At 39.1% G+C, this 16035-nt stretch overlaps 1 protein-coding gene across 1 annotated transcript in view; it reads right to left on the bottom strand.

Moving 5' to 3' along the window:
• Window positions 1-14378, bottom strand: part of FREM2 (FRAS1 related extracellular matrix 2) — a gene marked incomplete at its 5' end in the record, with an annotated part of 29916 nt that extends 15538 nt beyond the window's left edge. The window contains 4 exons of the mRNA XM_007471692.1: window positions 2824-3155; window positions 6176-6307; window positions 8612-8915; window positions 14220-14378. Coding sequence (XP_007471754.1) covers window positions 2824-3155; window positions 6176-6307; window positions 8612-8915; window positions 14220-14378 — 927 coding nt within the window. The remainder of the gene's footprint in view (window positions 1-2823; window positions 3156-6175; window positions 6308-8611; window positions 8916-14219) is intronic.
• Window positions 14379-16035: the final 1657 nt, after the last annotated feature.

The raw sequence follows: 16035 nt of genomic DNA, 5'->3' as shown, positions 1-16035 counted from the left end.
GAATTGGGACACGTCATTTGAATTCTCTTTGCTTCAGCATCTCCAAAAATGGAGACAAAATTCATATTTGTCTCACAGTGTCGTTTTGAAGACAGAATTAGTGGAAATATGTAAAGTACTTACACACGATGACAGGCATATAGTAAATATTAAATAAATGTTAGCTATTACTGTTAGTAGTAGTAGTAATATTATTAGATATTTTCTCTTCTCTAGACCCTAAAACTTGTGAGGAAAATTAAGAAAATATCTCAAAGAGTTATATTTCCTTTACTTTAATATGTATTTTCTTCTCCCTCACCTACATTTAAATAATGTTATGTGTCAGGGGAGGTGAGGATACAGGAGATCTCAATAACTAGAGAAGCAGAAGTTCAAACCCAAGAAAGTAGAGGAAAACGAGAGAGCCATCTCTGAGCTTCACTCTAAGAGTGAACACGCTTTATTAGATGCTATTGCAATTCCATTTACACCGAGGCTTTAAGAATTTTGTCACAAGAACCTGAAATTTCAATGATTTACACTGAATCTGGTCACGTCTATTACGTTGATCACCATGCTTATGTTACTACATTTATTTTCAACAATGCGAAAGCAGAAAAGTCCTTTCAGAAGAAACTCATATAACCAGCTGGCCATCTTACTCCTCAAGGTAACACAAGCCAGTTGGGAACTGGGATGGTTCAGTAATTCTTATATTGCACTCTCTCTTCTCCCTAAGTAGAAAGTAACATCTTTAGCGTTCAGGCAGGTAAAACTTCACTGAACCCGGCAGTTGCCAGTTTTCACCTAGTGGAGTAGAACAGTCGATAGCTCAACTACGGAAGCAGGGTAATAACTTTTCTAGTTAGCAGTTGTAATGGGAAAAAAAAAAAACTGAACTTAACTAAATAGAGGAACAGTGATTTTAAAACTCCAGCGAAGTAAAATTAATTTAGCTGAGCATTTTATAGTGAGGATTGGCTGGAGAGACGGATTTGCATTCAAAATGCCCTTGATACACCAGAAAAGTGGGCAGATATAGGCTTAAGTAGGATAAAGCTTAAGTAGGATAAGTGCAGGGTTTTCACTAGGGAAGCCTGTCTGGGTTGCACGTATGAAAGACAGAAAATTACTGCCATTTGCAGAGAAGATGGAAAACATTCTTGAGGCTAAAAAGTGACCACAGACTAGACGAGACCCACAGAGAAGCTTCATGGGATGAAGTGCTTTTTAACAAAGACCCAGAACTACAATATAATCCTATTACTATGTCCCATTTCGCTTATGCCAATAGAGCCTGTGATTTCGGCAAGATCCTGAGAGAAGAGCATCCAGAAAGAAAACAGGAATGAGTTAATAATGGATTGAAAACAGGCTCTGGGAGGAACGGCCAAAGGAATGGAGATATTTGACCTATAGAGGAAGAGGCGGGGGTAGATGTGTTAATATGAGTCTCTATTCTGAGAATAGGAACTTTTTTCTTTCACGTCTCTCCCAGGTAGCAGAGACAGGGTGGGAAAGAGGGACTTGAAGAGGTAACACTTATGAGGGTTTAAGTAACCTGCCCAAGAAGACGTAGCTAGAGAATGTCAGAGCCAAATATAAGTCCACATTTGCTTGATTCCAATATGCAGGCTCTTTCCACTCTTCTACACTGTCTTACTGTTGGTGTTTTTGCTTGAGATTTTTAGTGATTCATGCAAGTTTCTGGATATTTTGTTGCTTTTAGAGGAGACAGAGATAAAAGTCTCACTACCTTGGAGCCCAACAGTTCCCAGACATAATATGTGGCCATTAGACATCAACACCGGCAGAACCGGCCAAGATTTACAGCTTTGCTCTGGAATTAAACTGATAGTTACTGTCTACATTTCTCTTGTTACTGCTTGTTTTATAGTTTAACATCACAGGAATATGGCACAGAAAAAAAAAAATCCAGCCTCACCTCAGCTAAATCTTGAAAGATAAGACATATTTTGGGTACCATTCAACGTCTTAATGTATAAGTTACATAAATAAGCTCTTTGCTTTAGTCCAGTTGGACAAAGCATGGCTTTTAATTCAAATACTCATCACAAATCTAAGCTACACCCTACATATTTTAGATTCTCTACTGTAACTGCTAATGGAGACCTTGCTTCACCATCATTTTAACAACAACGATGATGGTGGTGATGGGGGGGGGGATTGTGTGTGTGTGTGTATTTTATGTGTAAATGTCTGCCTGTGTAGTATGAAGAGGAATCAGTAATTGTAGAGCAGAAATAACAGTAAGCTTTAAATGAAAATACTTTTGACTATGTTAGTGATGGAGAAATGGACCAGATAGGGAGGAAATGGGGAGAAAACTAGAAAGAAAAAGGGGGAGAAATGGGAGTAGAAGGAGAGAAAGATAGAAGGCGGGGAAAGAAGAAAGAGAGTAAGAAGGGAGAAAAACTAGACTGACCCCGAGGACCCTCATTTGAGATCGTTCATGATGCATCACAGCCATCTGTACATAACACAAGAAATGAAAATGTGTACTTCAAAGAGAAATTCGTATTTGGAGTTTTCTAATATCAGAGTAGATTTGGAGCTTACAGCGTAACTATACAGTGTCCTTTCAATACAAAGATAATGTTACTGACCCACTGCTAAAAAATACATAGATTTTGACACATTGTTATGGAAATAGACATGGATTTCCATACCACTCATGCCAATTACCTGCTCTTTCCTGTGCCTAATAACCTACATCACCAGGATGGAAGACTGGAGCTGAGATTTATTCCAAGTCTACGTTACTGAACAAAAGCAACTGGTTTGTCCAGTGACCAAAGCTCAGATGCTAAACATCCATACCTGTCCATCGGTTCCAATGGTGCCTCCACAGTCCGTGAGCAGCTCTGACATGTCATAGTAGCTAACGAACTCCCATAAGCAGGCTTCCAGGTTCAGATTTCGGTAGAAGCGTAAGGTATTGGAACCCCTGATAGATGAGCTGTACTGGTAAGGATACGTCTCTCCAATTATTTCTGGATTTTTGGTAGCATCAGTCAAGAACCCATGGTGGGTCTTTACTTCAGTATAATCCAGGAGGTTGGAGCATTTGTGGTTTCCAACTCGTGTGCCATCAGGGCTGAGGGTGAGCTCAAAGTTGGAGAGCTCCTTGGTGGAAATCACAGGGAGCATGCCTACAAGGGATTTTTGTAAATCATTGTTACCATTTTTACCAACAGCAAAGGGCTTTGAACACTTTATAATCTCTTTATCTCTTGAGGAGACAAGTGTTATAAAATACTGCAGAGCAGTGATTATAAAAGTGGTATCTTAGGACCCCGGAGGATCCCGAGGATATTTCAGGAGATCTATAACATTAAAGCTATTTTCACGACTCTAAGGTATTATTTGACTTTTCCACGCTTATTTTCTCAGTAGTGTACAGTGGAGTTTTTCAGAGGCTAAAATAAATCATATATTGCAATAGACTGAATGCAGAAGCAGACCTAAGAATCCAGCTCTTTTATTAAGCCAGACACTAAAGATATTTTCAAAAATGTGAAACTATGCCACTCTTTTGTTTTGCTTTATAAATTGTAATTCTTTTTCTTAAAAGTATGTTTTTCGTGTTAACATGTGATAGATTCATTCTTATTTTAAAATTAATGAATAAATACATATTTAACAATTCCTCAATTTTAAATCCAGTAAATATTTATAGCTATAACCCACAAAACAAAAGGTCTTTGTGGCCATAAATAATTTTGAGGGTGTCCTCAGACCAAAAAGTTTGAAAACTACCACTATTCGGTATAGGCTAAGAGTTGGCAAACTTCTGTAAGTATTTTAGGATTTGTGGGCCACAAGGTCTCTGTTGTAACTGCTCAAAGCTGCCATTGCAGAGCCAGAGCTGCCATAGATGATTTGTAAAGGAATACACATAACTGTGTGCACGAAGACTTAATCACGGCCAATGGATTAGAATTTTATACACTTTTCATGTGTCATGAAATATTCTGCTTTCAAAGAAGAAGAATAATGTTTGGTTTCTTCCAAACATTAAAAAATGTGAAAACCATTTTTAGCTTGCAGACCATACAACAACAGGTAGAAGGCTAGATCCAGTCCATGGGACACAGTTGGTTGAGCCCTGGCATAAGCAATGCAGCAAAAAGGACTGTGAAAGAGGTCTTCTCTTGGCACCTTTTCCACCTCTCCCTCTTAGATTCTCTGGCCCCGCAAAAGAACTGGCCAGCTTCTGCGGAGCTACAGCTATCGAATGTTTCAGAAAATGCTAAGTCAAGCTCTAGGAGAAGCACGAGGGACCAATCTCTCTATTAGGAAGAACTATTATAGGTCTGCCCTTCCCTAATGGTCCCTTCTTCCCTCTGCACAACTGAATCACACCTCCCATATGGGTCTAAAGGTAGGGTGGTCAAACATGGACCCAACATTACACTGTAAAGTAAGGAGGTGCAGATTTCTGTGCACCTATGCCCACCAGCATAAATTTGGGTTTGTAATAAGCAGACAAAGCAGAATTACGTCCTTTTCATGAGGCAGGTAAATTCTACCTTGTAGTTCCTAATATTGCCTAATGCTTCCTGTCCTTTAGGTACTTAAAATATAACTAACATACTAAGTAATAAAATTAATATTAATATACTTCAGGAATAAAGCGAATTAAGAGGAATAGAACTTGAAAATGTCTTCTGTACCTGAGGGAATGTTCACAAAATGTGGGTAAAGTTACTGACTCAGAAATTCTGGCCACACTTCCCTATCCAGAGAAAATGGGCACAAAATTTAACATTGTTAATTGCATTTTTTTTTACCTTATATTAATGCCTAGGAAATGTCTTAGTTGTTGCAATAAATACTGGGAAAGAGCTATGAGACTCCAGATATGGAAAAGCAAATAGGTGTTGAAGGCAGGGATTGAGATTCCAAATTGCTTTCCTGTAAGTCCAAGCTCAAGCGTTTTGAAGGCACACTGTGCATATGTCATGAAAGACAGCAAGCACATTAACCAAAGCTTTCACTGTGTTGTGACATGTGTGAAATTTATCTAATTTTAAAGAATGTCAAAACTGTCAGACTTGAGAAAAAAACTGGGCAGAAAGACAACAGAAACACTCAGAAGAAGCAGGACTTGAAGCTTAAGTTGCAAATTGAGCATTTATTGTATGCTTGGTTATTCAGAGTACAGGCAGACCTCAGAGATATTGCAGGTTTGGTTCCAGACCAACGCAATGAGGCAAATATTGAAATCAAGTGAGTCACATGAATTTTTTGTTTCCCAGTGCGTATAAAAGTTATGTTAAAATTTACTAGGATAAAGAAGATGTGGTACATATACACAATGGAATATTACTCAGCCACGAAAAGAATGAAATAATGCCACTTGCAGAAACTTTGGATGGACCTAGAGGTTACCATACTAAGTGAAGTAAGTCAGACAAAGACAAATATCACTTATATGTGGAATCTGATAAAAAAAAAAAAATGATACGAATGAACTTATTTACAAAACAGAATCAGACTCACAGAGCTCGAAATCAAATTTATGGTTACCAAAGGGGAAATGTGGGAGGAAGTGACCAATTAGGAGATTGGCTTGGGATTGACATATACACACTACTGTGTATAAAATAGATAACTAACAAGGACCTACTGTATAGCACAGGGAACTCTACTCAGTTTTCTGTAATAACCTATATGGGGAAGAATCTGAAAAAGAATGGAAAATCTATACATATGTATAACTGATTCACTTTTCTGTACACCTGAAACTAACACAACATTGTAAGTCAACTATACTGCAATAAAAAAATTAAAAACTATACTGTAGTCTATAAAGTGTGCAATAGCGTATGTCTAAAAAGCAATGTACACACCTTCATTAAAAAATATTTTGTTACTAAAAAATGCTAACTATCCTCTGAAGGAGTCTTAATCTTTTTGCTGGTGGAGGGTTTGAAATATTGAGAGAATTATCAAAATGTGAGACAGAGACACGAAGTGAGCAGGTGGTGTTGGAAAAATGGCGCTGATAGACTTGCTGGAAGCAGGGTTGCCACCAACCTTCAATTTTTAAAAAAAACGCAGTATCTGCGAAGTGCAATAAAATGAGGTCTGCCTGTATTCAGTAAAATAAAGCAGGTAAAGAGAAGCCCAAACCACCTCCATGGATTTGCTTACCCAAGTCACCTACCGTCTATGTGGGGCATGGTGACAGTGAGCTTGATGAGGTTTGTGTACTCTGGGTCCTCGGGACCCGTGTAGCGCAATTTAGCTGAGAAGGGCTCTGCTCCCACTATCCCTGGCACCCGGGGCTGACAAAGACCTCGAGGCAAAATGAAGACATTTATGCTAAAAGAAGATAATAGACAACACTTAAAGTATATATTTTTAAATAGGCACTATTAATTTTCTGTGTACTTTAAAATTCTCTGTGAACTAAGGCACTGCTGAGAGTTGATACTATGAGGAAGTAAAAGACCATGACGGGAAAAGTAATCCCAGAAGACTGTTCAATGGCTTCTTCTTAACATTTGGCGTATTTTATAAAGTTTAAGAAAAAATAAATATTATTCAATGTGATATAATTTGTGCTGGACTCCATCTGTTATGGTCATATTCACAAAATCGTCTTAACATGAAGTATAAACAGGCATAGTAAAAATGATTGAAAAACAACAGGAAAAAGTAAGTGTAGTTTAATTAAATGAATGAGATTGTTACCTTAGAATTAAATCCTTAAGACTAGTCATAAAATTTACATTATTTATAATAAAACTAAAAATGCACTCATTCTAGAAAACAAAAACTAGCCTTCTTAGAATCAGAGAGCAAAATATATAGTTTTCTCTATATATGTAATTTCTTACAGTATGTGTATTATAAATTATAACTCATCGTCTTATCTATCTATCTATCTAGAATTTTAACATGAAAATCTTCCTCGTATGTTTGCTTTGAAAGCACTGTAGTGTCTTCATTTTAATACCAAGAGACCGCCCGATGCTGGATCACAGTTTCCAGAGAACTAGGCAATATATAATTCCTTTTCTGTTTGTAGAAAACAGATCAGAATCAGGCCCTAACATCTGGGATGTGTGCTTTATTAATTGGGGGCGACCCTTTTTTTTTGCTGTACGCGGGCATCTCACTGTTGTGGCCTCTCCCGTCGCGGAGCACAGGCTCCGGACGCACAGGCTCAGCAGCCATGGCTCACGGGCCCAGCCGCTCAGCGGCATGTGGGATCTTCCCGGACCGGGGCACGAACCCACGACCCCTGCATCAGCAGGCGGACTCTCAACCACTGCGCCACCAGGGAAGCCCCAGGGGCGACTCATTTTAAGGCATTGTTTAATTTAGTTTTGGTACCAACACAATAGTTCGGTTTTAAGAGAAATCTAAAAACCATACATTCTAATCCTAATAAAAGAACATGGTTACTCTACATGTTGTCAATAAATATTGATCCTGAATATATAATGGTGGGAGGTGGTACATATAACTTTTCTTGCTGCAACATATGCACATCTGAAGTGTTGTACACAAATGGAATTTTTAGAAATAGAATCTTATTAAAAGACTGTTAATTTAAAACTCTGATTTAAACATTCTTCTGCAGAGTAAAGGATTAGTTTATAAAGTGGATTTCCTGTCTCGTCAGTGTTGTCTCCGGCCACATGTATTTTCCACCTCCACTGCGTCCGGGCTCTAGCCCTGACCTCAACCTCCCCTCTAATAACCAAGTATGGACACTAGTACACACCTCTCTACCTGGACTGTCCTTCCCCTCCTGCCCCAGCAAACTCCTGTTCAGCCAGCCACCAGCTGGGAGTGATCTGGCATCACACATGAGCTGCCCTGTCCAGATCTGACCCTTGCGTACCAACGGCTTCATCTCCTGATCTCCCTTCCTCTCCCTTTCATCCTGCTCCATTTCTCTGCTTGTAGTTCCCAGAATACTCCATGTTTTTTCATGCTTCTACGAGTCATTGCTCATGCTTGTTTTCCCCGACTGTTTTCAAGACTCAGCTTAAGCATCTCCTCTTTGATGAAACCTTTCCAGATCCACTCAGGCTAGAACCCATCACTACTACTTTTGCATTCCTGTGTCCTGTCCAGACTAAAATTTGTCTGTTTCTTTATTTTGAGTATGGACTCCTGGAAGGCAGGAATCCTGCCTTATTTTTCATGACAGCCAAAAGCCTGACATACGCTCAGTGATCAAAAAATGCAAAATGAATAAATATTTGTTTTCTAATGAATATTTTTGCGAAAATAGATTATCATTTAAAAATACTTATAGAGGGCTTCCCTGGTGGCACAGTGGTTGAGAGTCCGCCTGCCGATGCAGGGGATGCGGGTTCGTGCCCCGGTCCGGGAGGATCCTACATGCCGCGGAGCGGCTGGGCCCGTGAGCCATGGCCGCTGAGCCTGCGCGTCCGGAGCCTGTGCTCCACAACGGGAGAGGCCACAGCAGTGAGAGGCCCGCGTACCGCAAACAAACAAACAAAACCTTATAGAGTATTACGGAATACATGGGGCATTTGGAGGAATGAATAACTGGAAATTAGACATATATAACATTCCATGGTATTCCAGCGACCTTCGTGTGGAAATGGCCATGCACTACCTTCTTCTCTGCCGATGGTTACGGTAGGGCTCATCAGCTCCAAGCCTTCATTGCCATCGGCATTCACAGCCCGAGCCGCACACTGCACCCTGGAGCCAGGCTGAAAGTATATGGAGTCTAAACTGATCCTCTTGGATGAAGTGAAAAAGGTGTCAAAGTCCACCTCTCTCATGGGGCTGGTCACTCCGTCGGGGCCCGCGGGTGCGCTGATCAGCCATCGGTACCGGGTCAAAGTGTCATTGATGTTCTCACTTGCACAAATGGATCCTGTTTTGTCATAGTCTGGATATTTAGGGTTGCAAGCCTATGGGAAACAAATAACTATGTTAGGGCCACAGTTTAGAACAAGGCGGAAATTATTCCTCTTAAGTTCTCTCTCCCTTAGTGTTTTCACTGCTACTGTTTTTCCATTTCTACATGTTATTCATGCAACTTTCAAATTCCTGGTCCTAGTGATGCTAGCTTTTATGAACTCTAATCTTGCATTTCAAACAGCTTATTGGCCTTTTCCACCTTTAACCTGATACGAGTAAAAGTGATACTCATTTCATCATCTCTTGAATCCTCAGAGTTGTCGAATCGTCCTTGTTCTCTTCTCTCTCCCTCTCTTCTCACTCTCATTTTGCCCCCAACATCCAGTGGGTCAGTGAACTTGGTTGATTCTTTTTTGTAGGCTGTCTCTTAAGTTGGTCTTTTCCTTCCCATTCCAAGCATCACCTTTCTATCTAATTCAGGGCCTTTCTCGTCGGGTGACCACGGTTGCCATGGTAACACTCCAATACAACCCCTCTTCTCATGCCATTCTTCTGTGCAAGAGCTCCCTGCTACCCAACAAATGAAATGCACGTTCCTTAATATAACATTTCAAGACCTCTGTAACTTGCACCACATTATTATTTCTGCCTTGCTAATCCAATAAACATTTACTGTATACCTATTATATGTAGGTCATCACACCAGGGGTATTGCAAAGTAAGAAAAAATGCGTCCCAGTTTTTGCTCACAAGGAGCTTATAATTCATAGGTAAGAGAAGGCAATTGAAAAAGTAACTATAATACGCCATTTGTAAGGCAACCACTTCATACAGAAATGACGTTTCCTTATGTGACTATTTTTTTATTATTTTAACATCTTTACCGGAGTATAATTGCTTTACAATGGTGTGTTAGTTTCTGCTTTATAACAAAGTGAATCAGCTATACATATACATATGTTCCCATATCTCTTCCCTCTTGCGTCTCCCTCCCACCCTCCCTAACCCACCCCTCTAGGTGGTCAATAACCACTGAGCTGATCTCTCTGTGCTATGCGGCTGCTTCCCACTAGCTATCTATTTTATGTTTGGTAGTGTATATATGACCATGCCACTCTCTCACTTTTCGTCACAGCTTACCCTTCCCCCTCTCCATGTCCTCAAATCCATTCTCTAGTAGGTCTGTGTCTTTATTCCCATCTTACCCCTAGGTTCTTCATGACCTTTTTTTTCTTTCTTAGATTCCATATATATGTGTTAGCATACGGTATTTGTTTTTCTCCTTCTGACTTACTTCACTCTGTATGACAGACTCTAGGTCCATCCACCTCACTACAAATAACTCAATTTTGTTTCTTTTCATGGCTGAGTAATATTCCATTGTATATATGTGCCACATCTTCTTTATCTATTTATCTGTTGATGGACACTTAGGTTGCTTCCATGTCCTGGCTATTGTAAATAGAGCTGCAATGAACATGTACGTACATGACTCTTTTTGAATTATGGTTTTCTCAGGGTATATGCCCAGTAGTGGGACTGTTGGGTCGTACAGTAGTTCTATCTGTAGGTTTTTGAGGAACCTCCATACTGTTCTCCATAGTGGTTGCATCAGTTTACATTCCCACCAACAGTGCAAGAGTGTCCCCTTTTCTCCACACTCTCTCCAGCATTTATTGTTTGTAGATTTTTTGATGATGGCCATTCTGACCGGTGTGAGATGATATCTCATTGTAGTTTGCATTTCTCTAATGATTAATGATGTTGAGCATTCTTTCATGTGTTTGTTGCCAGTCTGTATATTGGAGAAATGTCTATTTAGGTCTTCTGCCCATTTTTGGATTGGGTTGTTTGTTTTTTTGTTATTGAGCTGCATGAGATGCTTGTAAATTTTGGAGATTACTCAGTTGCTTCATTTGCAAATATTTTCTCCCATTCTGAGGGTTGTCTTTTGGTCTTGTTTATGGTTTCCTTTGCTGTGCAAAAGCTTTGAAGTTTCATTAGGTCCCATTTGTTTATTTTTGTTTTTATTTCCATTTCTCTAGGAGGTGGGTCAAAAAAGATCTTGCTGGGATTTATGTCATAGAGTGTTCTGCCTATGTTTTCCTCAAAGAGTTTGATAATGTCTGGCCTTACATTTAGGACTTTAATCCATTTTGAGTTTATTTTTGTGTATGGTGTTAGGGAGTGTTCCAATTTCATACTTTTACATGTACCTGTCCAGTTTTCCCAGCACCACTTATTGAAGAGGCTGTCCTTTCTCCACTGTATATTCCTGCCACCTTTATCAAAGATAAGGTGACTATATGTGTGTGGGTTTATCTCTGGGCTTTCTATCCTATTCCATTGATCTATATTTCTGTTTTTGTGCCAGTACCATACTGACTTGATTACTGTAGCTTTGTAGTATAGTCTGAAGTCCGGGAGCCTGATTCCTCCAGCTCCATTTTACGTTCTCAAGATTGCTTTGGCTATTCGGGGGTCTTTTGTGTTTCCATACAAATTGTGAAATTTTTTGTTCTAATTCTGTGAAAAATGCCCGTGGTAGTTTGATAGGGATTGCACTGAATCTGTAGATTGCTTTGGGTAGTAGAGTCATTTTCACAATGTTGATTCTTCCAATCCAAGAACATGGTATATCTCTCCATCTGTTTGTATCATCTTTAATTTCTTTCATCAGTGTCTTATAATTTTCTGCATACAGGTCTTTTTTCCCCTTAGGTAGGTTTATTCCTAGATATTTTATCCTTTTTGTTGCAGTGGTAAATGGGAGTGTTTTCTTAATATCACTTTCAGATTTTTCATCATTAGTGTATAGGAATGAGAGATTTCTGTAAATTTGTTAATATGGTTAATCACATTGATAGATTTGCGTATATTGAAGAATCCTTGCATTCCTGGAATAAACCCCACTTGATCATGGTGTATGATCCTTTTAATGTGCTGTTGGATTCTGTTTGCTAGTATTTTGTTGAGGATTTTTGCATCTATGTTCATCAGTGATATTGGCCTGTAGTTTTCTTTCTTTGTGACATCCTTGTCTGGTTTTGGTATCAAGGTGATGGTGGCCTCGTAGAATGAGTTTGGGAGTGTTCCTCCCTCTGCTATATTTTGGAAGAGTTTGAGAAGGATAGGTGTTAGCTCTTCTCTAAATGTTTGATAGAATTTGCCTGTGAAGCCATCCAGTCCTGGGCTTTTGTTTGTTGCACGATTTTTAATCACAGTTTCAATTTCAGTGCTTGTGATTGGTCTGTTCATATTTTCTATTTCTTCCTGGTTCAGTCTCGGCAGGTCGTGCATTTCTAAGAATTTGTCCGTTTCTTCCAGGTTGCCCATTTTATTGGCATAGAGTTGCTTGTAGTAATCTCTCCTGATCCTTTGTATTTCTGCAGTGTCAGTTGTTACTTCTCCTTTTTCATTTCTAATTCTATTGATTTGAGTCCTCTCCCTTTTTTTCTTCATGAGTCTGGCTAATGGGTTATCAACTTTGTTTATCTTCTCAAAGAACCAGCTTTTAGTTTTATTGATCTTTGCTATCGTTTCCGTCATTTCTTTTTCATTTATTTTGGATCTGATATTTATGATTTCTTTCCTTCTGCTAACTTTGGGGTTTTTTGTTCTTCTTTCTCTAATTGCTTTAGGTGCAAGGTTAGGTTGTTTATTTGAGATGTTTCCTGTTTCTTAAGGTAGGATTGTTTTGCTATAAACTTCACTCTTAGAACTGCTTTTGCTGCATCCCATAGGTTTTGGGTCGTCGTGTCTCCATTGTCATTTGTTTCTAGGTATTTTTTTATTTCCTCTTTGATTTCTTCAGTGATCACTTCGTTATTAAGTAGTGTATTCTTTAGCCTCCATGTGTTTGTATTTTTTACAGATCTTTTCCTGTAATTGATATCTAGTCTCATAGCATTGTGGTCGGAAAAGATACTTGATACGATTTCAATTTTCTTAAATTTACCAAGGCTTGATTTGTGACCCAAGATATGATCTATCCTGGAGAATGTTCCATGAGCACTTGAGAAAAATGTGTATTCTGTTGTTTTTGGATGGAATGTCTTATAAACATCAATTAAGTCCATCTTGTTTAATGTATCATTTAAAGCTTGTGTTTCCTTATTTATTTTCATTTTGGATGATCTGTCCATTGGTGAAAGTGGGGGTGTTAAAGTCCCCTACTATGATTGTGTTACTGTCGATTTCCCCTTCTATGGCTGTTAGTATCTGCCTTATGTATTGAGGTGCTCCTATGTTGTGTGCATAAATATTTACAATTGTTATATCTTCTTCTTGGATTGATCCCTTGATCATTACTTAGTGTCCTTCTTTGACTCTTGTAATAGTCTTTATTTTAAAGTCTATTTTGTCTGATACAAAAGATACAAAAGAAAGCTACTCCAGCTTTCTTTTGATTTCCATTTGCATGGAATATCTTTTTCCATCCCCCCACTTTCAGTCTGTATGTGTCCCTAGGTCTGAAGTGGGTCTCTTGTAGACAGCATATATATGGGTCTTGTTTTTGTATCCATTCAGCCAGTCTGTGTCTTTTGGTGGGAGCATTTAATCCATTTACATTTAAAGTAATTATCAGTATGTATGTTCCTATTCCCATTTTCTTAATTGTTTTGGGCTTGTTATTGTAGGTCTTTTCTTTCTCTTGTGTTTCTTGCCTAGAGAAGTTCCTTTAGCATTTGTTGTAAAGCTGGTTTGGTGGTGCTGAACTCTCTCAGCTTTTGCTTGTTTGTATAGGTTTTAATTTCTCCATCAAATCTGAACGAGATCCTTGCTGGGTAGAGTAATCTTGGCTGTAGCTTCTTCTCTTTCATCACTTTAAATATGTCCTGCCAGTCCTTTCTGGCTTGCAGAGTTTCTGCTGAAAGATCAGCTGTTAACCTTGGGGATTCCCCCTTATGTGACTCTTAAACTATTGACATTTTCTTCGGACGATACCAAACCTTCCCTCACAGGTGGAGCTGCTGTTCTATCTCCTAGTTTGTATAATGATCACATCATTTCTTATAGTAGAGTGACTGATTCTTATATATTTTTCTCTCCCTTATGTTTAAATTCCTCGAGTGTAGAGTTCATATCTTATTTATTTTTCTCTCAGTGGCAAACCCTGAGATAATATGAGATAACACACTATGTGTACCTCAGTTAGTAAACCTTTGTTGGATGAAGGAAGAAAAATAGGACCTTTACTTCATCAACAGTTTCCTTTCCAAAGTTCATAGTTCATAGATTAAATCCTGCAGTTTCCCCCCACTTTTATTTCATCATGACAAAGCCCATGCTATATTGGTTAATGTTCATGATTATTTTAAGTATTTTACAATTTTCCTCAACTTCCTACTCACCGTGATACAGACAACAGGATAACCAGACACAGGTCCAGCACTCTCTCTGGCTCTGTAAGTGTCATCATACATCAGTAAGGACACAATTTGAGGGACAGAAGGAAAAGTGACATCTGCCATGCTGTTCAATTCTTCTATGTACACAATGGCTTTGGTGGCCTAGAAAGAAAAGATAATTCTCCATGATTACTGAAATATTAGACTCCTGGTGCTTCTATTGTGCAGAACAATACTCACAATGCTTGGCAAGTCCATGGCTTCATTATAGTAAAAATTGTCACACCCAGAGCCCCTGCAGTGTGACAGGCTCTATGTCAGGCTTTGTTCCTCATGACCCTGGCACCTGGGCCATATCTTATGGTGCAGGGGAGGGTACCTAAGTCCTGGGTTGGCCAGTGGCCCCCAAAGTATTTGGGTTGAATTTTTTTCTCCAAATTGTGATAATAGTAGTTAAGTCTGTCTCGGGGCGGTAAAGTGGAAGATCCATGAAAAAGTCAATTAGTTAATAGTGGGAGGAAAGCTGAAAGAGACCAGGGAGAAGGCAGATCCTAGAGGTCATGTGACAGCATGGACCCTGCTGAAGTGGAAGTCAGGTGAAAAGTGAAGCTTCAGAGGAGCAGAGGACAGAAGCACAGGCAGAGGGAGAAGCTGAGTCACAGACAGAAGAGGAACCTGTGAACATCTACTCGGGGTAGAATGACAAGGAAACCCCACTGACACATTCGCCTTTTGCTCCCGAATCATCTTCCAATATCCAACGATACATTGCAGTTTCCAAGCCTACATTTACGTGTGTCTTCTTAAAAGGGGCTTTGATCACTTGAAGTGATTTGAGTGAATCTCTGTTCCTCTTACTCAAAAGAGTTTAATATGATGCTCCATAAAAACTAAAGACTCACTTCTTATGTGATCAAGACTTACAAAAATATATTTGAAAAAGATTTTCTGCCCCTACTTCTTGAATTTTAAATATGACTTAAAAAAGAAAACCCAAGGCACTGTAAATACCATCAAGTAGTAAAAATTATAAAATATAAAAATACCTGTACTTAAGGGAAAAAAAAGTCTCCCCAATTTGATCTCATGCTAATAGTGAAACACATAATAAAAGAAATCGAGTAAATGTAAGCACAGATACTGTAAACATTGGTCTGTTCGTTAAATCATATAGCTTTAAAAATTAGGCTTAAAGGTCAAAATTCTATGGAAATTACATTTACCTTGAAGAATATCTGGTTGATGAAATAATATAAATTAAATAAACACAGGAAAGAAGTGTTAGGACAGTAACATTTGGGTCACTGAGGCTGGACATCAATTTAATAAAGTTATGATGAGCAGGTGGGAATTTTGAGGGTTAGCAAACTGTTTTGTGGGTTGAAATGTGTGTTTTAATGAGTTGTGGCACTAAATTAATAGCCTCATCTTTGTGCTGAGACTATGCTTTCTCTCTGGAGGTTAATCCCAGATTCAGTCGTTATTGACTAAAATAGGAAAGGTAACTGGGCTGATGTGAGACTCGGAGGATCTAGTCCTTGAGTTTCTACAAACATGATTTTTCAAGAAAGAGACAGGAATTTTTTATTTTGGCTGCACCACGGGGCTTGCAGGATCTTAGTTCCCTGACCAGGGATCGAACGCATGCCCTCGGCAGTGAAAGCATGGAGTCCTGACCATTAGACCGCCAGGGAATTTAGGACATTTTTGTTTGTTTGTTTGTTTTTTCGGTACGCGGGCCTCTCACGGCCGTGGTCTCTCCCGTTGCGGAGCACAGGGTCCGGACGTGCAGGCTCAGCGGCCATGGCTCACGGGCCCA

The sequence above is a fragment of the Lipotes vexillifer genome, unplaced genomic scaffold, assembly GCF_000442215.2.
Source record: "Lipotes vexillifer unplaced genomic scaffold, Lipotes_vexillifer_v1.1 scaffold470, whole genome shotgun sequence".
NCBI lineage: Eukaryota > Metazoa > Chordata > Mammalia > Artiodactyla > Lipotidae > Lipotes > Lipotes vexillifer.
Note: the sequence above shows the minus strand (reverse complement) of the source record. Positions and strands in the feature narration are given on the sequence as shown.